General features: G+C 55.3%; 1 protein-coding gene and 1 long non-coding RNA gene across 4 annotated transcripts; one reads left to right on the forward strand and one right to left on the reverse strand.

Moving 5' to 3' along the window:
• The first annotated feature begins 5,824 nt into the window (after positions 1-5,824).
• LOC116285910 (uncharacterized) lies at positions 5,825-14,293 on the forward strand. The gene is made up of 4 exons (XR_004195669.2): positions 5,825-5,917; positions 7,507-7,741; positions 9,313-9,410; positions 13,303-14,293. It is a non-coding gene; the product is annotated as an uncharacterized lncRNA (long non-coding RNA).
• On the reverse strand, positions 9,637-21,825 carry ARID5A (AT-rich interaction domain 5A). 3 transcript variants are annotated; one of them, XM_072951424.1, is made up of 8 exons: positions 21,714-21,809; positions 15,269-15,398; positions 14,452-14,567; positions 12,858-12,996; positions 12,451-12,503; positions 11,880-11,977; positions 11,448-11,607; positions 9,637-11,009 (listed from the first exon to the last, which is right to left on the reverse strand). In XM_072951424.1, exons 2-8 carry the CDS (start codon positions 15,309-15,311, stop codon positions 9,771-9,773), a joined length of 1,848 nt encoding a protein of 615 aa, XP_072807525.1. In that variant the 5' UTR covers positions 15,312-15,398; positions 21,714-21,809; the 3' UTR covers positions 9,637-9,770. The 3 variants fall into 3 exon arrangements, with proteins under 3 accessions (XP_072807525.1, XP_072807526.1, XP_072807527.1); XM_072951425.1 differs by lacking the exon at positions 15,269-15,398 and having other exon boundaries at positions 21,714-21,825; XM_072951426.1 differs by lacking the exons at positions 12,858-12,996; positions 15,269-15,398; positions 21,714-21,809.
• Between the last annotated feature and the right edge of the window lie 680 nt (positions 21,826-22,505).

Genomic DNA, 22,505 nt, shown 5'->3' on the forward strand with positions numbered 1-22,505 from the left:
GAGGAGCAAAACAGAATAACCAACACTGTAGATATATTTTTTCAACTATCAAATGCTTACATACTCGGAGTAGAGATTTTGGCAAGTACAGAAAAGTATATAAAAAAAGAAAAGAATGCTTATAATCTCACAGCCAGTTACATCCATCATTCACATGCTGGTGTGTTTGTTTCTAAAGAGTTGAAATCACACCATACAGGTAGTTTCTCGTTTGTAATGAGCTGGCATCAGAATTTCTCCTGGGGAGAGAAATTTTTGTTCAGGGGAAAGTTCAAGAAACTGAAATAGATGGTGTGGCTCTGACTACATAAGTATTAGCAAAATCTCAAGCAAACAAAGAGTGAGGAATTAATTTATATTCATTTGTGCAGGATGAAGTGAATTAATTTATATTCACTTGTGTTTCTGAGGTGGTCGGGACTAAGAGTCTTAATGGTAGGATGGCCAAGAGATGCTTTAGGAACAGTATAGCAAAACTGATGGCCATGCCCCCATTTTCCATACTAGTAAAATTGTAGTTTTGTTGAAGAATTGGGGGAAATTACTTTCTCAGGAAAAGAGGACTCAGCTTACTGAAGGGTAGGCATGTAGTCCAGTCCTGGCTTGTAAATTATGCAAGGAATATGCCCGGGGCTGTAGAAAGGGTTTTCCCTCTGATAAAAGGGGAGAGGCATTTGAGGATCTGCCCATCTGCCCTACATTGACCTCTGTTCCCTGCCATCAAAGGGCATAACCGTAGGAGCTGCTGCAGCCGTCTTGCAACCAGGAGGAAAAGGCCAAAACAGCACTGAGTTATTGTTAGGGGCTGCGCGAGATTAAGAATCAGGATTCTGGCCCCCATCGGAGCTCTGCCTCTGCATCACTTGTTGATGCTGAGTTCTGCTTGCATCTTGGCTTTGATTCGTTCCCCTAAGTAGAGAGAATAATAGCAAACACTTAATGCAAATTCAAGTGTTTTCCCAGGCTGTTCATTTTCCTTGTTGTGGTAAAATACACATAAAATTGACCATCTTAACAATTTTTAACTGTACAGTTCAGTGGTATTAATTATTCATTGTTGTGCAGCCATCACCACCATTCATCCCTATAACTGTTTTCATCTTGTAAAACTGAAACTCCATACCTATTAAACAATAACTCCCCATTCTTCCCTCCCTCCAGCCCCTGACAACCACCACTATGCTTTCTCTATTGATTTATGGTTTTGACTACTCTAATAAGTATCTCATATAAGTGGAATCTTACAGTATTTATTTTTTTGTGACTGGCTTATTTCACTTAGCATAATGTCCTTGAGTTCTTCTATGTTGTAGCATATTGCAGAATTTCCTTCTTTTTTTAAGGTTGAATAATATCCTGTTTATATGTGTGTGTGTGTATGTGTGTGTGTGTGTGTGTGTGTGTTTTTACTTATCCACTCATCCATTAATGGACACCTGGTTTGCTTCCACTTTTTAGCTGTTTAGTATTGACAGTAATTCTGCTATGAACATGAATTTGTAAATATTTCTTCAAGATCTTGCTTTCAGTTCCTTAGGGCATAAACCCAAAAGTGGAATTGCTGAATCATATGGCCATTCCATTTTTAACTTTTTGAGGAACCACCCACACTGTTTTCACCAGTGTCCGTGCCATTTTACATGCCTACAAACAGTGAACAAGTTTTCCAATTTCTCCACATCCTCTTTAACCAACACTTGCTAGTTACTGTTGTTTTAAGTAGTAGCCATCCTAATGGGTGTAAGGTGGTATCTCATTGTAGTTTTGATTTGCATTTCCCAGTGATAATGATGTTGAGCATCTCCTGTGCTTATTGGCCATTTGTACATCTTCTTTGGGGAAATGTCTATTCAAGTTCTTTGCCCTTTTTTTTTTTTTTTTTTTTTTTTTTGCTGTTGAGTTTTGGAAATTCTCTATATATTCTGAGTATTAATACCTTATCAGATACATGATTTGCAAATATTTTCTCCCATTCTGTGGGCTGCCTTTTTACTCTGTGGTTAATGTCTCTTCATGCACAAAATTTGAAATTTTTCACAAAGTCCAATTTGTCCGTTTTTTTCTTTGCTGCCTATGCTTTGGTGTCATAGCCAATAAATTACTGCCGAGTCCAGTGTTGTGGAGCTTTTGCCCTATGTTATCTCTAAGAGTTTTATTGTTTTGAGTCTTACACTGAGGTCCGTGATCCATTTTGAATTAATTTTTGTATATGGTTTTAGGTAAGGACTAACTTCATTCTTTTGCGTATGGATATCCAGTTTTAACAGCACCATTTGTGGAAAAGACTGTGCTTTCCCCATTGAATGGTCTTGGCACCTTTGTCAGAAATTGTGTGACCATATATATGAGGGTTTCTTTATCTCTGGGCTCTTTATTGTATTCCATTGGAATATATGTCTTGTCTTTACCAGTACCATACTGTGTTGATTATTATAGCTTTGTAGTAAGTTTTGAAATGAGGCAGTGTGAATCCTCGTTTTGTTCTTTTTCAGGATTGTTTGGCTGTTTGGGGTCCCTTGAGTTTCCATGTGAATGTTAGGATGGGTTTCGCTATTTATGCAAAAACCATCGTAGGGATTTTGATAAGGGTTGTACTGAATCTGTAGATTGCTTCGGGTAGTGTTACTTTTTAACAATACATCTTCCAATCTATGAACACGGGGTGTGTTTCCATTTACAGGTCCTCTGTAATCTCTTCCGGTAATGTTCTGTAATTTTCACTGTGTAAATCTTCACCTCTTTGGTTAATTCCCAAGTATTCTTTCTGACGCTGTTTTTAAATGGAATTGTTTCCGTAATTTCCTTTTCAGTCTGTTCATTGTTTGTGTATAGAAATGCAACTGACTTTTATATCCTGCCACTTTGCTGATTTCACTTATTAGTTGTAACAGCTTTGGGGGAAGTCTTTAGGGTTTTCTATGTATAAGATCATATTATTTGCAAAACTTTACTTTTACCTTTCTAACCTGGATGCCTTTTATTGAACCCAGGGCCTTGTGTATGCTAAGCGTGCACTCTGCACCTGAGCTATACCCTCCCCTTATTCCTTTGTCCTTGACCCAAAGTCCCTGCTGCTCCTGGCTCCCAAAGTTTTAACCACTAGTCCAGGAGCAGAAGTTGATTCTAGGACTAGAAATGAGGATTTGGAGAGACAAGCCTCAGGAGAGGGTGAGAGCAAACCTTCCTTTCTCTGAGGCAACGAGTGAATTTGGCTAAATCCCAAGGTGTAGAGCTGCCTGGGGCTGCAGATGGTCTGAACCCTGACACAGACCTACGTCAGGAACTGGGAGCGGCACCTGCCATGTGGGTGGGTTGAGTAGCAACTTCAAGAAGCAGTTATGGCTTGTGTCTCTGTTGTGCCTCCCTTCTGTTTTTCCTGAAACTTTAATAAAACCTTATTACTCTGTGTGTGTGTGTGTGTGTGTGAGTGTGTGTGTAGCAGGAAGGGGATGGGGCTTGGCCCATATTTGTGAAGCAGCAGTCAACAGTGGGCTCTATCCCCTCTCCAGAGCTAGGTGAGGCATTGGCCAAGGTCACTGGTGGGAAGAGCTACTCCTCTCCAGGGCTACCAGCTTTCTGGGCTGATGGGGTGAGGAACGGTTCTCCACAAATAACCTGGGGGTGGCTCTTGCACGTGTAAGAGCCCTCTGAGAGCCACTCAGAGGCAGCTGAGGAACATTCCAAGGAGGGTGTTTCTGATGTTGGTTAGTAGGCACAAGCACCATAAATAATTTGGGTAAAAACCTGAGTGAATCTAGGACACCTGTCCTGTGGATCTAGGGAGACATGAGGATTGGTGGTGAACAGGAAACACTGCCCGCCCTCAGGGAACCTACTGTCTGGGACGCAGGTGCAGACTTGTAATAGGTCCTGCATTGGGTGCTGTGAGAGCGCATGGGGTGGTACCTGGGCCAGCAAGGCTTCCTCAGAAGACTTCTGAGTGAGGCTGGAAGGAAGAGTGGGAGCAGTGGAGAGAATGTTTTTCAGGACAATGTTTTCTGTGCTTCCAGGTCTGAGGAAAGGTGGGACATGCTGGGGAGCTGAAGTGGTGCCTCAGGGCTCAGCCTGGACGGAGGCTGTGCAGGTGGAGATGCCACGGGGAGGGGGAGGCAGGCGATGGGGAGGAAGCAGGACCAGTAAAAGAGCCCTCCACACTAAGACATTTGGGGTTTAACTTGAGGGCAGTGAGAGGCACAGGCCAGGTTTATGCAGCAGGGTGAGCTGATCAGAGTTAGAATTTGGAATGATTCTTTTAATTTGTCATCTCCTGATTTCCCCCACTCTCACGGCCACAGGCACCATCTCAGATGCAGTTACCCTACAAGTGAGACTAGAACTTTCCACTCTTGGTGTTGATCGTAGATAGTCCCTCTCCACAGAACTGGTGTGGAGAGACCGTTTCGTGTGTGTGTGTGTGTGTGTGTGTGGTGGTGGTGGGGTGGTTGGGGGCAGCCTACCTGGGTTTCTCCCAAAAAGCTGCCTCCCTGATCATTACCCAGGCATCCAACTCGGTAGCTCACGGGCAAGTGATGTGCAACCCAGGCTTCTAGGATTTGGCGCCGCAGCCCAAATCCTGCTCCCCCACAATCCTTGCTCATGTGGGAGGGAAACCACACAGCTCCACACAGGACCTGCGGCTGAGATGTGGCAGTGAGGTCAGGGACCTAAGTTTAAGTTAACCAGCCCATTATTGGGTGGTCACCAGGTAATCATGCATATATTCAGACGGGGATGGCAACTCTGTAACAGGTGAGCAGCCCTCCCTCCTGGGCCCTTGGCAGACATTACTAATCAACTACATCACCTTCACGCTGAGTCAGCCCAAAGCTGCAGACAAACCACCATCAATCAGAGCTGGAACCTGGGGTGAAGCTGATTTGCTATTCTTGTCCCAGACTAGACAGGATCCAAAGGTCAGGGTGACTCTGAGTCAGAAGCCAGGCAGGGGAGTGGTGGTCAGTACACCAGGAATTTCAAAAGCCCTGAGGTAAAGGGCGGGGCAGGCGGTGGTCAGGCTGGCCAAGCAAAAGTGCAGGGAAGGAGCTGATGATTCACATTTGTCCAAAACTTTAGTTTACAAAGCACTTTCACTAAATGCCCATGACTCTTGAGGTAGAAATTACTTACTTCCTTGTTGTAGATGAGGAAATGGAGGCCCAGTGAAGCCTATTCCCCTGGTGTCACCAGTGTGTCAGCTACTGTTTCAGTCTACCTGGCTGACACACTTCCTCTGAGGTCACAGGCCTGTGCTTCGGGAACACAGGTAAGGAAAGGACGGGCGATCAGACTGTCCTGAGAATCTGTCCGGCAGCGGAGCTGAGCCAGGTGGTGCTGGTGTGGGGGTAAGGGCTGGAGCGCTGGTGTAGGGGGCGGGTGACGGGGGTGGGCGACCCTGGTCTGTAGCATCTGTGGACTCCCATGGGGGTTTGGGGTGTGCATCCTCTCATTTTGGCCTAGTTTGGGCTACCAGTGTGGTTCCATCGAATGCAGGCTTGGGAAGAGGAGCCAGTGGGAGGCGGCTGCAGCTCCCCCAGGGCAGTGCATTTCTGTGGCTTGTAGTAAAGGGCCTGAGAATCCTCCCTGAACTGGTGGGGGAGTTGGTCTCAGGGCCAGGGTTCTGCCTTCCACCTCCTTGCTTTTTCTTCCCCACCCCCCTGCTCCCTCAAGGGAGGGGTGACAAGGCCAGGCAGGCGGTAGGAATTCCAAGCACCAAGCTAAGAACCTGACAGTCAGGATCCTCCTGGAAGGGGTGGAGAGGAGGGCAGCGGCAGCCCCTCCCTCCCTGGGAGCCCCTTCTTCCTGCTCCCTCCTCTCTTCCCAGGTGGCCTCACAAACAGGGCTGGGCAGTGGCGCCACTTGCTGATCACAGGAGGGGCCAGGGGCCCAGAGGAGCTGGGAAGGTCCTCTCAGGACCCAGGTGTGTTCAAAGGAATGGTACCTGGCCTTCGCTAGTCACTAAACCCTATCTGCCTCTCACTCTGGGTCACAGTGCAGAGCCCAGAAGTGGCCGCACTCATTTCACAGATGTGAGCCAGGGAAGGGCAAAGGCTTTTGATACCCGGGGAGTCAGGCAGGGTGGGAACCTGTGCCCATGCCCCATTCAGCCCACCACCACCTGCCGCTGCAGCCCAGAAACCGGGGGACACTGCACAGGCGACTCTGCAGTGACCCAGTTCTTCCCTGCCCTCCCATCTAGAAGCCCTGTTGAGTTTTCCATCAGGACAGTCTTGGAGTCACTTGCTTAGGAAGCTGGCCTGACAGCAGAGTGAAAGTTGCCGCCTAGCGTGAGGGGCTGCAGGGCTCCAGCTTGAACGTGGAAGTGCCCGCGCCCACAGGAGAACCGGCGGTGGGCTGGCCGGGGCTGGGTCCCTCGGGGTCGGGGACAAGCATGGCTGTAGTGAATGGGCAGGTGTTCCCTGACCAAGGGGCAGCAGCCACTACTGAGCTCCAGGCAGTGGCCTCACGTGACCAGAAACTGATTTTTAAAGACAAGCCCAAAGTCCAAAATTTTAAGTGAGATCTGATTTTTAAATGCTGGCAACTAGTTACAAAAATGTTTTTAAAAATTATGTGGGTCATACTAAACACATCTTCAGGCCACCATCTGCAGCCTCTGGCCTTGAGCCTAAATGGAAATCTCTCACCTATAGGGGCTTCCCAGCCCCAACCTCCACTGCCAGTCTGAGCTGTGCCCACCCTGAGCCCGCTCCCTGCAGCCCCTTCCTATGCTACCCTCGGCTGAGCGATCCCTCTACTTCCAGACCCCATGGCTTCCCCCCTCTGAAGGTCATGCCAAGAGACTAGACTCCCCACCATGTCCTTGCTGCAGTCGCCCACAAACCCACGAGTCCTCCTCCCCAGTCCTTGCAGAGGGCAGCCCTCACCCCAAACTGCTGCCATCCTATCTGTGCTGATTTCAAGGCTCCCCCGATCCTGGCCTCTCTGGTCCTAGTCCCCACCTCCTCTCCTCCAAAGATTTCTCTCCCACCCTCCCAGCACTTGCTCCCATGAACTCCCCCAATAACCACAGTGATTTTAGCTGCCCCCTTATCTTCCCAGTCCACCTCCTCAGGTGCCCGCAGTCCTCTGAGCCTACAGGGACCTGTGTCCTGGGTACCTCCTCCCTCCCATCCTCCGCCCACCACAGTTGTCACCCTCGTGCCCACCAGACTCCCGCACAGCTGCCACACAGCAGCATTCAGTGCTCCCTAATCCAGCTCCCACAAGGTGGCGGGAGAGATGCTGCCGGGCTCACCCAAACTCCTGCTGCCAACCTCAAGAGGGAAGTTGGTGCTTTCCAGAAACCCCAGGGCCCCGTGCGGTGCCCTCCTGCTCCCCCTTTATAATGAGTATAAAAAACAAGACAACACGGGTGCATCCACCCACCTAGGGCAGCAGTGCCAGGAAGCACATGCAGGAGGCCTTTCTGGGGAGCCAGGTACTCCGCTTAGCCCAGCCTGGTGTCTGAAGCTACAGGATCTTTCAGAGCTGTTTCTTCATTTGTAGATAGGGACGATGCCATCCCTGGGAATTCCAAGGAGAAAAATCATGGAAAGCTAGCACACCGGAGCTGCAGGGCACAGGGCACAGGGCACAGAGACTTTCCAGGGAGCACGCCCCCATTCGGCCCTGGGTGTTTGCTGATGCCCAAGCGGACCAAGAGTCCTGTTCAGGATGCAGACGCCCACGTGGAAAGGAGTATTTCCCAGAGCAGCCTCAAGAGGGCACCACCATCACACCGGTGAGTGTCCCTTGCTCAAGTCCTGCCACCAGACACTTCTGCCCATCTCTATGCCAGTGTGACGCTGCTGTGGCTTTGCAGATGAAGGGGATCCCAGTGACTCTGCCCCATATCAGGCAGGGGCCCACACACAAAGGTAGCCCTCACCTCCCCCCTACCCAGAGGAATCTGACCCGGAAGACATGAGGCCCAGCACCCAAGGCACTTGCAAGGAGGGTGGCGGCAGAATTTGGTCCTCTCACCCCGCCTTGTCAACTGCAGAGACATAAGAGGCTGAGAGATGCGAGCACGTGGATGCATGCAGGAGTTAAGAGCTCGGGGCTGGAGGTCACGCAGCTACTTGTATCTCCTGGTATCTCCCGGAAGGAGGGAGGCAGGGAATCCAAAGAAGCCCCTGCAGAGCCCGCATGCTCACAACAGCAGGGACCACCCTCCAGCCACCCCATCACCAGCCCCAGCTTGGAGGGCAGCTATCTTGCCTGTGCCCACCCGAGCTCCTGTCCACAGACAGCTCCCTGAGTTGAAAGCTGCAGGCAGGAGGCTGGATGGGATCGCCCTCAGCCCTGGTAGCCCACCCCCTGGTGCCAGACTGTGTTGCAAGTACCCTGATCTGGGTTCCGTCACACCCAGTGGTGGCCTCGGCCTGCTCACCTGTTAACTAATGGGGGTGGGGGTGGGGTCACACTAGATTGCCCCTCCCCTGGCCTGAGATGGCCTTTGACCTGCACAAATTCCAATGGTTTGGGTCAAAGGCCACCCACTGATCAACCTGAGGCCAGAAGTCTGGACCCCAGGCCAACAGTGGCACTGCCTTTCTAGGAACATGTGTGAATCACGCTTGGCAGGCAGCTGGGTCTGACTTCTGAGAACGGGCAGCCTGAGGAGGGGAGGGGAGTGATGCCTCTGACAGGAGTCCCCCCACCTGCTCCCACTCGCCCCCACCGACACAGGTAGGGGTGCATGGTGTCCTAGGCAGAGCCCACAGGAAGGAGGGCGTTAAACTGGAGCAACCACATCCAGAACACAGATGCCCAGGCTGAGATTCTGGCTCCTCAGGCCCCTCTTTCCCTCCAGGTGCTCCCAGTGGGGCTCTCCTGTGCCCCCTGCCTGCTGTGTGGCAGACAAGTGGGGTGGGGGCTCACAGGAAGGATTCAGCAGCAGCCCTGCAAGGCCACCACCAGGGCAGACCAACTTCCTGCTCGTATCCTGGGCCAACAGTGGCACTGCCTTTCTAGGAACACGTGTGAATCACGCTTGAAGCGCTGCTAACAACTGTGGGGTGCATCCTGGCCTGGGGGCCTGGGGGCCTGGGGCTTAGCTCTGCCCCACCACTTACCTGCTGGGGGGCCTGGGTAAGTCACTGGCTCTCTCTGAGCCTCAGCCCTGCACCTGTACGGTGAGGTGTAACGGCCAGTTGTCCTGAGGCTCGATTGGTGCAGTGGATTGAAGGCGCAGGATGGTCACGCCTGCTGAAGCATGAACAGGAGGCTGGGTTTTGCTCTGGGTCCTGTTCTTCCGTGTGTGTGAGGGAGTGGGGATGGCATTCTAGGTCCCTCTCCTTTACTCCCCAGGTTATCCCATTGGCGACCCCACCTACAAGCAAGCCCCCGCCTCACCTGTACCTGCGAAGTCTACACCATGCACACCTCAGGGCTGTGTAGATTCACAGGTATTTTATTGGATTTTCCATGGGCAGCCTGGACACCTCAAGCTGCCAGCCAGCTCCTTGGCCCCTCACCCCATCCTTGGCCTGTTCTGGGGCCCTGGCCGGGAGCTGCCAGCCTCGCACTGTCTTCTTCCAAGGCCTTGCAACCACTGGGCCCCCAGTTCCCAGGCTTGGACTCCCTCCTTGAGAGAAAACCATTTGTCTGCAGCCTCTCTTTGTGCCCAGCCAGGGGCATGATCCTGCATCGAGCACAGCTGAGCTCTCCTGAGGAGTGGGCTCCAGCTCAGAGCCCGCAGGCAGTGCCCACCCATCCCGGGCCATGTCAGACCCTGCACAGCGCCGCAAAGCACTGCGGACTCAAACCTACAGCTTGGTGTTGAGGTGGAAAGAGAAATGGGGCGCTGCGTAGGTTGTGGCAGGCGGCACGTGCCACGCAGACGAGGCCGGGCAAAGTCTGTGGCGGAGGGCACTGTCGAAGGATGCTGGGGGGAAGTGCATCAGGCCAGCAGCCATGGGCGAGGGTGCTGTAGTGGCCAGAAGGTGTGCCGGGAAGGCTGGGATGACCAGGGGGCTGAAGGGGAGTGTGGCCTGGCCCTTTAAGGGGTCCGGGGTGCCAGCAAAGTTCAGCGGGCAGCGCAGCATGGTGCCCCTGTAGGCCTCTGGGAGGGCAGGCCCCAGGGCCGGGCCCAGCAGGCAGGAGACGGCCAAGCCAGGCCCCAGAGACTTAGCCCCACACTCCTTGGCATCCACCTCCTTAAGAAAGGGAGACACTGCCCGCAGTTTTTTGCCACCATGGGCCAAGCCCTCTTCCTCGAGGCTGCGCTTGTTGCCCAGGCCTGGGCTGCTTGTAAAGGTGGGCAGGGGCACAGGGCTCTCGGCAGGGACCTTGGCCATGGGGGACACCCAGCAGGCTTTGGGCTTGGGGTAGAGGCTGCCCTTTTGGGAGCCACCCTTGTGGAATGCAGAGGGGCGATCGGCATCCCCGCCCCACACCAACTGGGGCTCTTTGGCTGGCAGCCCCTCCTCTTTGCCAAGCGGCCCCAGTAACACCCCATCTTTAAGACTGGGGAAGAAGTCCCGGGGGTGCTGGCTGACAGGCTTCAGCACCTCGGTGGGGTAGGCGTGGAAACAGCCAGTGAAGATGGGGGCTGACGGGCGAGGGCCGGCCTGAGCCTCCTCCCCGAGGCTGCCACCAGGGGCCTGCGTTCCCTCCTGAGGTGTCAGCTGGTGCCTGGAGTTCTCAGCCAGCCCTCCTGGGCTCCGGGGACTCTCCAGGGGCTGAACAGCTGGGGATACCGGAGGCTCCCTGTTAGGGCCACCTGCCCCATGGTGACAGCCCTCCTCCTGGCACTGCAAGGCCTCCACCTTGCTCACCTGGGCCAGGAGCTTCTTTTTGGCCAGTGGTGACATGATACCATGTGTCCCTTTGCAATAGAAGTTGGACAGGAGCCGCTTGTAGGCCTCAGGGCACCCGCTGGCACCCACAGAGGGCAGAGAGGGCCCGGGGGCTGGGCCTGGCTGTTCTGTGCTGTCTCTGGAGGGCTCCTGGCTGGGAAGCCTGGCCAGGTCAGGGATGTCTGTTTTGGTCTTTCTTGGCATCATCTAGAATGACAAAAGGCCAAGCCTCAGGACTGGGCATGAACCATGCACCCTGACCTGGGGACCTGGTGACAATGGGGTCCCAAGAGGGTACACAGGAGCCTCTGCTAGTCCTTCCAGTGCCTTTGTGCAGAATTTTCAAAAGGTATCCCGTCCTCCAAATGGATACATCCTTGTATCAGGACATAGGGCTTGGTGACTAGGGTACAGACTGGAGTTCAGAGCCCACATGTAGCCTCTTCTGAGGGCCCTCAAGTAGTGAACAGCCGCACAGCTATCACAGGGGTCCTGGGGCCCCCACAAGTGCTGCCCTCAGAGCGGGTTCTGGGTGTCCAAGGCAGGGGGCCCTGCAATGATGACAGGTAGGGGCGCCATCAGAGGCAGGGCACAGGGAGGCCCTGGGTCAGCTGTTGGGCCCAGCTGACCGGGCTCAGAGCTCACCTGGTCCACCTGCTTCTCTTCCTTGGCCTTCTTTGGCCTCTCAGTGGCCCTGTCGTCCCCCCGAGGCTCCTTGGCCATCTTGTACTGCTTCCTGGGCTTGGAGGGAGGCAGCGGCTTGTCATCCTCACCCTTCAGGTGCCGTACGTATGGGAGGACCAACCTGAGGAGGAGCCAGGCATGTCCACCAGGAGGCCAGGGCTGGCAGGACGCGCCACACCTCCCACCCACCTCTAGGCCCACCAGGCCTCCACGAAGCCCCAACCATGAACATCCATGCCAGGCAGGGCACACAGACAGCCTGCGGCCTCACGGCCCACGCTCTTCCGCATCTTGTCCAGGAGGCCCACAGCCTGGTCTCCCCTGCCAGAGCCCTACAGGTCCAACCCTGGGAGGCGAAGGCCCAGGCTCCAGCCCCTGGGGCCCCAGCCATACCTCTCGTAGTGGCGGCGCGTGCATGTGGCGGCGCTGGTGCTGCCTGGACTGCCCCCCAGCTCGTCATACACGTTCTTCCAGAGGCGGCGGCCGGTCACCTGCAAGGGCGCCATGTGAGGGCATGGCGGCGTGGGCCCCCTGGCCATGGGGTCCTCGCAGCTCGGGGTCCCCACTCAATGGGAATGGGGCAAGGACAGATTTGCAGCTGCTCCTCCAGCAGCGGGGGCAGTCAGGTGGGAGGGGGCTTGCCTGGCTACCAGCCAGGTCTCCCTTCCAGGGGCCGCCCCGACTGCTGGCCCAAGCAGCTTTCTGAGCACAAGCACAGAACAGATGGGGAAGAGAGGAAATCTTGCTTTGAGCAGCAAAAAGTACCAGCAGGCAAGGCAGGTTCCTCCTTCTCCCACCAGCACACGGCGGGGGGGGGGGCAGGACTTGGGACCCTGCCTCATCCTCCTGTCGAGGGGCAAGGGCGGTTCTGTTGGGCTCACTGTCTTCCCCAGCTCCCCCAGTGGTGAAGGAGGGGTGGGGCGGAAGACGCCGCAGGGTGAGGACTCAAAGGTGCCCTCCTTACCAGTTCATATGCCCCTAGCTTCTCCACTGCCTTGTAGATCTTCCACAGGTTAACTAGAGAAAAGAGAGGGCAGGGCCACTGTCAGTCTTGGTGGGTGGAGGGGGCAGCCAGCAGCCCATCTCCATGGCCCAGTCAGGCAGGCACAGAACCAGCACATACCGAGACAGGGCCACGGGGATGGCCGGGTGGGCTGTGCCCTGTGCACTGGGGACCATGGCCTGTGAGGATGGAAATCCAGTCCCGCCCGTTGCCAGCCCTGTGCCTGGAGGGGAGCACCCTTTCTGTGTGCAACCCCTGTGGGCTGGCAGCACCCAGGGTCCCCCAGAGCGGAGGTGCTGCCCTGCTGCCCTGCCTGGGTGGGGTCCCCTGCTGGGCCCCCCCTCCCTGCCTGCACCCCAGGGACGCACTCTGCTTGAAGCCGAGATGGGGCACCCTCTCGATGGGCGTGTGTCGCTCCTTCATGAACTTGTAGAGGCTGACCAGGAAGGCCTGCTCCTCCTCCCGCTCCTGCGCCTCCTCCCGCTCCCCGCCTGCCTCGGGGGAGTCCTGGGGAAAGAACACGAGGCAGTGGGATGAGCCCCCAGTCAGTGGGAGACTGGGGACAAGCGGGACCACTGGCTGCTGGGGGAGGAAAGAGGTGCGTCGTCCTCAACCCCAGGCTCCCACAGGAGGGAGCAGGCGCCCAGACCCAGCTTTGGGTCTGCAGTGTTGTTCCTGGGGTCAGAGAGGCACACTAGCTGTTGGTGCCCAGGACCCCAGGTCAGGGCCCATCGGGGCCTGGCTCCAGAGGTGGCCATGGGAGCAGTCGGGCACTTTCTCCAAGCTTCTGATCACTTTTCCATCTTGCTCTAGATTTGTTACATCTGCATCTCAGCTCCTCTACCAGACTGTGAGTTCCCGGCGGTAGGCTCAGTGTCCCCAGGGCTCCCAGCGGCCCCTGTGGCCCAAGCTGAAGGAACAAAGGTGCTTGGTGCTTTCTGGTTCTGCAAGGCCACTCTGCCAGGCCAGCCTCCGTGACCCACCCATCTGCGCACTGAACTCAGGGAGGGGAGACCCCTGTCCCAGGCTCCGACTAGCACTTCCATCAGATGCACAGGTCTTTTGGTTTCTGCTTGCAGAGAGTCAGTTTCTCCTGATGCTGTTCATGTGGCTGATGGCTCAGGGCAGGGGTCTACAGCTGCTGGGGCTGGGGCTAAGGTCCTGGCTGGGGAGGCCCCAAACACCACAAGGACGAAAACCATCTGAGCCTAGAACCATGCAGAGAGCCAAGCATTCCAAAAATATTCTATTCAAGTACCGTGCCTGTGATTTTGACTTATCAAAGGCTTCTGATAATAGACAAGCCCGCTCACGTGTTACCTATGAAATCGGAACACACGGAGACCGAGGCAGCTGTTCTATGCAGCCTTAGAACGAAGGCGCTCTGACCACCGCTCAAGTGAATGTGCTCTTCTGTCCTCTTCTCGGAGTTCCAGGCAAGCTGTTAAAACCTGTTCCCAGTTGCAACTACTTTTCTACACGAATCAGGATTTTTACTCCAGACTGTGCCACCGAAACAAATAGCCGAAGAGCACAGATGCCACCAGCGCCCCCCTCAGACTGCGCCCTTCAACACGGCCATGCTGATCTCACCGTGTAAGGTCCATGTTATAAATTTAGATGGATGGATGGATGTAAATGTAGTTTTAATCGTAGAATAATGCTTTTATCTGTTTTATGGATCAGGGTTCCAGGTAATCTTCATTTGATAAAAGGGTTCTGCTATGAACATCAAGTCTGAAACCCCTGCCAGAGCCCTCCTGTCTGCCCAGCTCCCTGCGCCCAGTGCAGGGCCTGAGACAGTGGGGCCCCTCTCCTGGCTCTGCAGGATGGTGGGGGGAGGGGGAGGGAACACATCTCCAGGGAGTCTCCAAGCTCACCTGGGAGGCTGCACACAGGTGGGGGTTGGGAGACAGGTGGGGAGGGGCAGGGAAGAGGCCCCCAGGGGGTCACCCAACTCACCTCCAGCTGGACAGGGCTCTGGCTCCTGCTCTGCTCACCATCGGGTTGAGGGGACACAGGAGGGTGTAGGGGTTCACCCTCCTCTGACTGTTTCCTTTTTCCTTTGATAGGAGGTGCTGCAAGGAGAAGAAGAGGGGGAGACGGGGGAGGAGAGAGAATGAGATGCTGGCAGGAGGAGCAGGTGGCGAGGGGAGGTGGCAGGTTGAGCAGGCTGGGTTGGGGGCAAGTCCTCAGCATCCCTCTTCAGTGTGTCCTCTGCCTGGTTCCTGGCTGCAGCGGGTGGCCCTCTGAACGCACAGAGGGGGTTCGGCCCTGACTCTGCCCTCCTCTCTCAGCCCCGCCAGGCCCTGCCCACACCACACCTGCCACTCTTCCTCCGATCCTGCCCTCTCCCCATAACTCTGATGGAAACCCTAAATCACCTTGGGGTCAAGTCAAAGGAGGCTGGGGTTGGGGCCATGGTGCTTGGGGAAATCCTGTCTCCAAAACCTGCCCCACTTTCAGGCAGAAAGTTTTCACAGCAGCTCAGCTGAGTTGGGAAAGCTGCAGAGGCTCCCATGTTTATGGGCCCCGAAGCACCCTGGGGGCTGCTTGGACCTACATCCTCCAGGAATAATTAAGAAGAGAGTAAGTTCCTGTTTGTGAAGCAGCCCGCGCACCAGCAAAGCCCTAACTGCCCCAAATGAGGCCACACCTTCCCCTCACCTGGGCGGGTCTTGGTGACCCTTCAGGTTGAGACAAGTTGCTTCCTCAGGATGGCCCTTCCCAGCCCCCAGCCAAGCACAGCACATTTCTCTGGTCATCCTTGGCGACTCACCCCATTCAGGAGGGCCTTCAGGATTGAATAGCCTGTGGCTCATCTGGCCTCCTGGCAGCTCAGTGAGGCAGCCCGGCACCCATGTAGAGTAGGTGGCAGGTGAGCAAGAACGAGCCAGTCTCACAACCACCTGACGGAGGGCAGGGGGAAGCCACAGGCTCGATTTTACTAAGGGCGTCAAGGGAGCTGATGGCTGCAGAGATGCAACACCCCTGCCCCTGCAGAAACACTGCCGCTGGAAGCTACTCTGGCCGCGTGGAGCACCAGGAGCCCACACCTTCTGACCACTTTTTCTTTCTTTTTTCCTTTCCTTTCCTTTTTGTTAATCTTGCATGAACTGTCCTATACTCCTGGTTTGCTCCAGCTCAGGAACTCCTTACTGCTGAGAACCTGTGAGATCCCCCCTTCATCCCAGACAGAAAAAGAATCTCAAGAATAAACCCACACCGGCATGACCCAGGAGGTTAGCAGTACCCAGAAACACAAGCCATAGAACCTCCAGCTGCTGGACAGCACCCCCTTGGGTAGCTGTTTACACAGGCGCCGTGACCCTGGCCCTTTAATGTACATTCTCTTGTTCTCTCGTTTAGTACCAGAAGGGATCCCATTTTAAGGAGGTGGGGGGGGGGTACGGAAGCCAGAGAGGCTAAGTTGCTTGTCTCCCTGAGGGACCAGGATTCATAACAAGGTCTGTCGGACCACCAGTCCAGGGGCCTGGCCTCATCACCACTGCGGCTGCTGTGTTTATTGCCAACGTCTGCAAAGCCTTGATGTAGAGTCCAAATAAGCCTGGAAGAGAAACCGAGCCTAACGCTTGTCAAGAGCAAGTGAGGCCATCCCTGCAGGCTGGCTCCTGACCATTACAGATGTGGCCAATCTCCAGAAATAACTATGCTAACAATGCCTTTCCAACCAGGTCCCTGGGGGACTCTGTGCTCAGTCTTCCCTTCTGTGAAATGGGAGAGAAAGACGCAGGAGTCCTTTGCTAACCATCCTTGAATCCTGAAATCTTCCAGGTCACTGGAGCTTCCACCAGCTTTTATCCTCTCCCTTCTTGACTTCTCTTCTCTGCTTTCACATCCTCTGTCCCTTCTTTCCTGTTGGCTCAGATGCTCAGCTCCGAAGGACTCTCTCCATCTGTTCCTGTGATGGGGCTTCTCACTAGAGCCCTGCTGCAAATATGCTATGTGACCCTGGCAAGTCACTGTCTTCAGGCCTCAGAGAAATAAGGCGGTAGGACCAGGGCCTATTAGAATCACCTGGGAAGCATTTAAAAGACACTGATGCCTGTCTCCTACCCCACCCACTCCACCCCCACGTGAGTTTGAGTTAAGGTCCTGCAAGGGGCATCGTGGTTTAAAGCTCCCCAGGGGATCCCTGGGGATGGCCAGGTTCAGAACCCCGCGGCCAGAGGATCTCTAGTCCCTTCTGCTCGGTTCCGGAGTTGGTGAGCTCTGCCGGGGCCACACTCTCCCAGGAAAATCTCCTGGAGTCAGGCACTCGGGTTACCTGAAAAGGAGGTCACCAATCTGAGCTGTTTAACCCCAGACGGAAAAGGGATTAGAGCTTGTCTAGAGCCACAAAGGGAAACACTCTTTATCTCTGTGTGCAGCTAAGTCCCTGAGTGAACTCGGCCTCCATTCCCTCTCGCCTGGGGCTATGTGCTCTCTGGTCCTGTCGGGGCATTCTGGGCCCCCACTCCCACAGCCTTAGATGAAGGAGAGGGGAGAGTTCTTGCCCTCCTTCCCCAGGGTGCCCTCAGTCCTGTCCCGGCTGCCCTATCTCTCCCTTCCCCAGTCATTGGTAGATCAGGGTTCCAGGTAAATCTTCATTTGGAAAGAGTTCTGCTATTAAAAGTAAGTTCGAAATCCCCTGTCACAGGTGACAGGTGAGTCCTCCTGCCTGCCCAGCTCCCAGCTCATACCTCCCAATGCAGGGCCCGTGACAGTGGGGCCAGGCTCCTCTCCTGGCTCTGCAGGGGAGAGAAGGGGCTTACAGACCAGCCATCCCAGTCTCCCAGCCACATCCAGCTGCAGAGGCAGGAGAAACCTACCTGCCCCAGAGTGACTACTGCTGCCCACGAGCCACTGAGCTACTGTCTTGCCCTGAGCTTATGGGTTTAGATCCTTTCTGAGCACAAAGTCTCAGATGCCCTGTTGTAACAGAGGTGGATTCAATTCCAAAAAGAAAACCTCTGATCTCCAGAGGATTGCCATTCAGACATTGTCTTTTCCATCCAGGAAGCAATAATGACAATAATGATGATGATGACTGTTTATCTTAATCCATCTGGGATCTGTAAGGTTTGAGATGGAGATTTCACTGTATTTCCCCATGGGTTAGGTGGTCCCAGCATTGACTGACTGACCCTCTCCCTCCCCCAATAAATTGAAATGTTACTTTTCCCACAATCTAAAGACTTGTAAGGAACACTTTGAGGGGCTGGTTTTGGACCTTCTATTCTGTCTCACTCACTGTAAATGCTGGGTGCACGTACAGTTTTCATTTCTGGAGCTTTGTAATACTACTCACTACCCAGAGCCTCAGTCCCCCATCATTACTCTTCTTAAAAAATTCCATCTGAACTTTAGGACGATTTTATCACATTGCCAAAAAAGGGAGAGAGAGAAAGAAAAAGAAAAGGGGAAGAAGAAACACTCAGATTTTGATTGAATTGCATTTAAATTTAGAAATTACTTTGAAGAATAGTAACACCTTTCTGATATGGCATCTTCCTCTGCAGGACCTCGTGTCTCCGCAGATTCAGTGCTCCGCATGGGCTCAGAGGCTCCTGCTCCCGGGCCTGTGCATCCCTGTTGAGCTTATTCCCTGAGTTTTGTGCAGCCAGATAATAGTGTGAGAAGAGCCTGGACACTCAACAGCAGGGCTTTGCTCACAGCCCCCTGCCATTTCCTCATCTCTGGGCTGCTGTGACCTGACCCAGCCCCTCACCAGACAGTGAGTGGACATGGCCAGGGGCTGGGCAACAGGATGGCTCCGGCCCTTCCTATTAGAAATCTGTTTCTGTTCAACTCCAGGGCTCGGCTCGTGTTGAAGTCAAGCTTAACCCTAGATCCTTAAACTGCGGCAGTGAAGAGGTTAATTTCAGTCACTAACTCTGAAAGAGGGTGCTCCCGAAGTGAAGCCCACCTGTTCTCAAGCCGCCCCCTCCCTCTCTTTCCACTCTACCTACTCCACCAACTCAAATCAGTCTCTGCTAGGCGCTGGACTAAACACTTCTGTACACTGGCTCACTGCATCTTCCAGCACCCAGTGGGTATTGTGTCCCTCTCTTTATAGAAACCAGATCTGAGGTTCCGAGAGGGTCAGTAACTCACCTGAGATCACACAGCTTACTAGAGGCAAAGCTAGGACTTAAAACCAGGGCAGTCTGCCTGTCCCAAGACATTGAACCCTGAGATTGAGTTTTTTAATGGGAGCAGGGAGGCCCCAAGTTCCTTCTCTGTGCTCAGAGGGTGAAAACCTGCCTCCTCTCCCCAGAGGATGTGCAGTCTCCCATCACAGCATTCCCAGTTAACCTGCTGACAAGAACCTGGGCCTGCCCTACCTGATGAACTGAAAGCAGATGAAATTGGGGCAGGAGGAAGGATGGGGAGGGTCTCTAACACCACATGGGTGCTTCTGTACCTCAGTTTGCCCATCTGTAAGGTGGGTGTGTTAGACCCCAAGGGCCCAACATCCTAAGCAAAACACAGTGAGACATGAGGCTTCCCCCACAGACCACACCCAGTGTGTGCACGTGTGCACACCCCTCAATGAGATCTGTGGTCTGCCTGTCCTGCTCACTCCCCGCTGTGTCTCAGTGCCCAGAGCAGTGCTTAGGAGGGAGCAGATGCTCCATAAATACGAGCCACATGGATGAGGTATGAGCTACTGGATCTTAGATACTGCTGAAGCTGAGAGGGGCTTGGCTGTGACTAGTTCAAGGCCACACAGTTTCTCTTTCTTCCCTCCCTCTCTCGAAACCCCTGCCTGCCCCACCTCATTCACCCTTGGTGTGACGGGAAGGAAGAGACACTTCCTTTCATGAAAAGTCACCCACTGGGAGCACCGTGTCAATTACGACAATAATGGTAACAGCAGCCGCAGTAACAACCAGCAGACACAGCCACACCTCCTAGCCCAAGGTCGTTGGCTTAAGTTTCTCTTAGCTGGAGCTGGAGCTGAAACAAAGACAGCCTTTGAAGCGGCCAGTCCACTCTGTGGCCCGGCCCAAGAGCAGGCTGCCTGGCAGAGTCTCCATGTGGGCACTCCGCATGAGACTCCAGGGTGGTTTGGGGAGGGGGGACCTGCCAAGGGCTGTGCTCCAGCCAGCTCAGGACAGATGGGAGACCAGGACATGGGAGTCCTGACGGTACAGGGTGCATGCAGCTCCTGTCCCAGCCCGGTCTCAGTGTCTCAGCTGAGGGGTGAGGGACTGAGTCTGGGAGCAGCTGGGGCCATGAAGACAGCCTTGAGTACAAAAAGGTGGGGGCATGGGAGCACCAAATGTGAGGCTACAAACTCACAAGCCCTGCTGGGATTCCATCCCTCTTTGGCCAGCTCTGGGATCTCCTAAAAGACCTTATTCCAGGATGGGACTGAATCCCCACTGTTCCTCCCCTCCAAGTCTGGGTAATATCTGACAATAAGAGTAACAGCTCCATCTGTGGACTGTTTCCTGTGTCCCCATGAACTACACTCTGTGTACCCATTGCACCTATGGAGAAACCAGGCTGGGTGGCAGCTTGTCCAAGACGTGGCCCAACAGTAAAGGCACAGCCAGGGCGGAGGAAGACTGCCTGTCCTCTGCCTGGGGCACTCTTCTGCCTCTCAGCTTTTCCACTCCCCTCCTAGAGACCCCCGGGGTGGCTCTCCAAACCCATGAAGCAAGGTCCAAGAGAGAGTGTGAGCCATCCCAGGCCAGTTTCCCACGTGGGAAATCGGAGACCATGGGGAAGGGAGAGAGGGGCGGGGTCTTAGAGGCCTTATGTCCTCACTGCCAGACCAGTGCTGGTCTCTAAGCCCGTTTCTCAGAAAAGGAAGATCTGATTCTCTGAGGTTCTTTCTACCTCTGCCACTCCAAATTCTAGGCCCCAGACGGAGCCCCGGTGCTTGTATGGACTCTGGAACTCCACTCAGGGGGTCCCAACCCACTAGCTGCTACCTCCCACCCCTCCTCTGCCCTAGCACGGCCTGTGGGCGCAGAGGCCCCCATGCCCCCCATAAATGGTGCTCGGAAGATGACAGGAAGCACCTTTATCCTCCCCTCGGCCCCGCGGACACCCTCCCCCCCCCCCCCGCGCGCTAGCTGACGACTCCGCAAACAAAGGGACCCCAGTCTGGTCAGCGCATTGCCGCTGGACCTGCACCCTGAGCCCTCAGGGGTCGGGCATCCGGCTACCCTCACCCCTATCCCAGGGTCCGCGGGGTTGGAGGCCGTGAGCCCGGCCCGGCCGCGCTCCCTGAACACTGCGCAAGGACCCAGATGAGGCAACTCGGTGGGGGCCCGCGGTTCGGACTCAGCGCGAAGTCAAACTCTACATGCTCGCAGCCCGCGCGCCTCCGTTCGTCGCCCCCTTCATTCCTGGGGCCGCCACCCTGTCCCTGCTGGAGACCCGAAGGGAGAGAAGAAGAGCAGAGCAAAGAGGGAAGCTACTTCATTCTGCCGGGGGCGGGGGGTGGGCAGAGGAGGGTGGACAGGAGGGGTGAAGAGGAGAGACTAGAGTAAAAAAAAAAAAAAAAAAGGGAAGAGAAAAGAGAAAGAGAAAGGGTAGGGGGCGAGGAACCAGTAAGCGCTGAAGGATAACTCGCCCCTCGGCTGAAAGAGGAACAGTTGATTCTTCAAAATGCATTGAGCAAGTTCTTCAAAACCCGCGTAGTCACTTTCAGGAAACGGCAGCCGCAGTGGAAAGCGCCCCGCGCGCCCAGCGGAGCGGGTGCCTCTTCTCGGCGGCGCCAGCGGGTTCTGAGAACCGCCGGGATGTGACCGGGGGAGGGGGTTGGGGGGGCCGGGGGTGTGCAGGCAGAGAACTGCTGCGGACAGCTGTCACAACAAATTAGCTGAGACCAGCTCGAGATTGAAACCACAGCAGGAAGTGGGATGACAGAACCGTACAGGACTTGGTAAATTTCAGTCAAGAGACGACGAGAAGAGTTTCGAGATAAACGCCCGGGAAGCCCCTGGCCGCCAAAACTTTTTGTCTTTCCTTTTTTCGAAGAGCGCGCGCCGACACCCGGCCTCACCCTCCCGCGCCGGGCGGAGGGCGCGAGCGCCCCGGGCCGGGCTGGGTCCCCGCGCCCTCGCCCCCAGGTCCACCCCCGGCCCCGCTCCGCCCCGCAAAGCAGCACCGAGGCTACGAGAGCCGGGGAGACTTGGCGCCGCAACCTCTCTCTCCCGCGAGGCCGCCAGCCCCGTCCCGGGCCGGGCCGCTGAGCCGCTTACCCATGGCCCGGCGACGTCCCGCGGCGCCCGCTGGAGACCCTCGGCACGCACAGCTCTCCGCGCGACTGGCCGGCCGCACCGCTCGCCGGCCGCCTCCCCGCGGCCCCGCCCCTCCCGGCCCCCGCCCCTGTCCTAGCCCCGCTCTGAGTTCGGGTTGGCGGGTCCGATTCTTCCGCGAGGGGCAGGGGCCGCCCCCTGAGCCCGGGGAACTCTGGGAGTTGTAGTGTGCTCTCCCCCTCCCCAGGCTCAGAGACCACGGCCGCTGAACTACGCTCATCACCTGCAGGGGCTGAGGCAGGACATCCAAGAGTCACTGCTGCCTTGTGCCTCCAAACTCTTGGAAGTCTTGGAAAAATCGTTGCTCCTCATCAGGACACTGGGGGCTGGGTGGGGTGAGCAAAGCACTTCTGACTTGGACTTGGACTGGTTGGAAGGCATTTCCCAGCTCTTACCCAGCCCAACATAGAAGTAGAGGTGGTTGGTGTTAACCAAACCAGGACCCCGGCCCAAAGTAGCAAGTCCGTGGCCAAAGCTCTGTGGGGTCCCAGAAATGCCTTGGACAGGAAGCCTGCTGGCAGTAGCCAGTGTCCGCAAGACAGAGTGGCAGCTACGAAGTGAACAGTCTAAAGAGGCGGCATGACCCCTGCCTGGGGAGATGAGGACGAGGCTTCGGGTGGAGTAGGGGCCAGAGGAGATGCTGAGCCAGCTGCGGCAGGGCTTCTGCTGGAGGGAGAAGTAACTTGGGCATACTCACGTCGTAGAAGAGGAAACCAAGGCTTTGAGAACCCGAAA

Source organism: Vicugna pacos, chromosome 28, assembly GCF_048564905.1.
Source record: "Vicugna pacos chromosome 28, VicPac4, whole genome shotgun sequence".
Classification (NCBI taxonomy): domain Eukaryota; kingdom Metazoa; phylum Chordata; class Mammalia; order Artiodactyla; family Camelidae; genus Vicugna; species Vicugna pacos.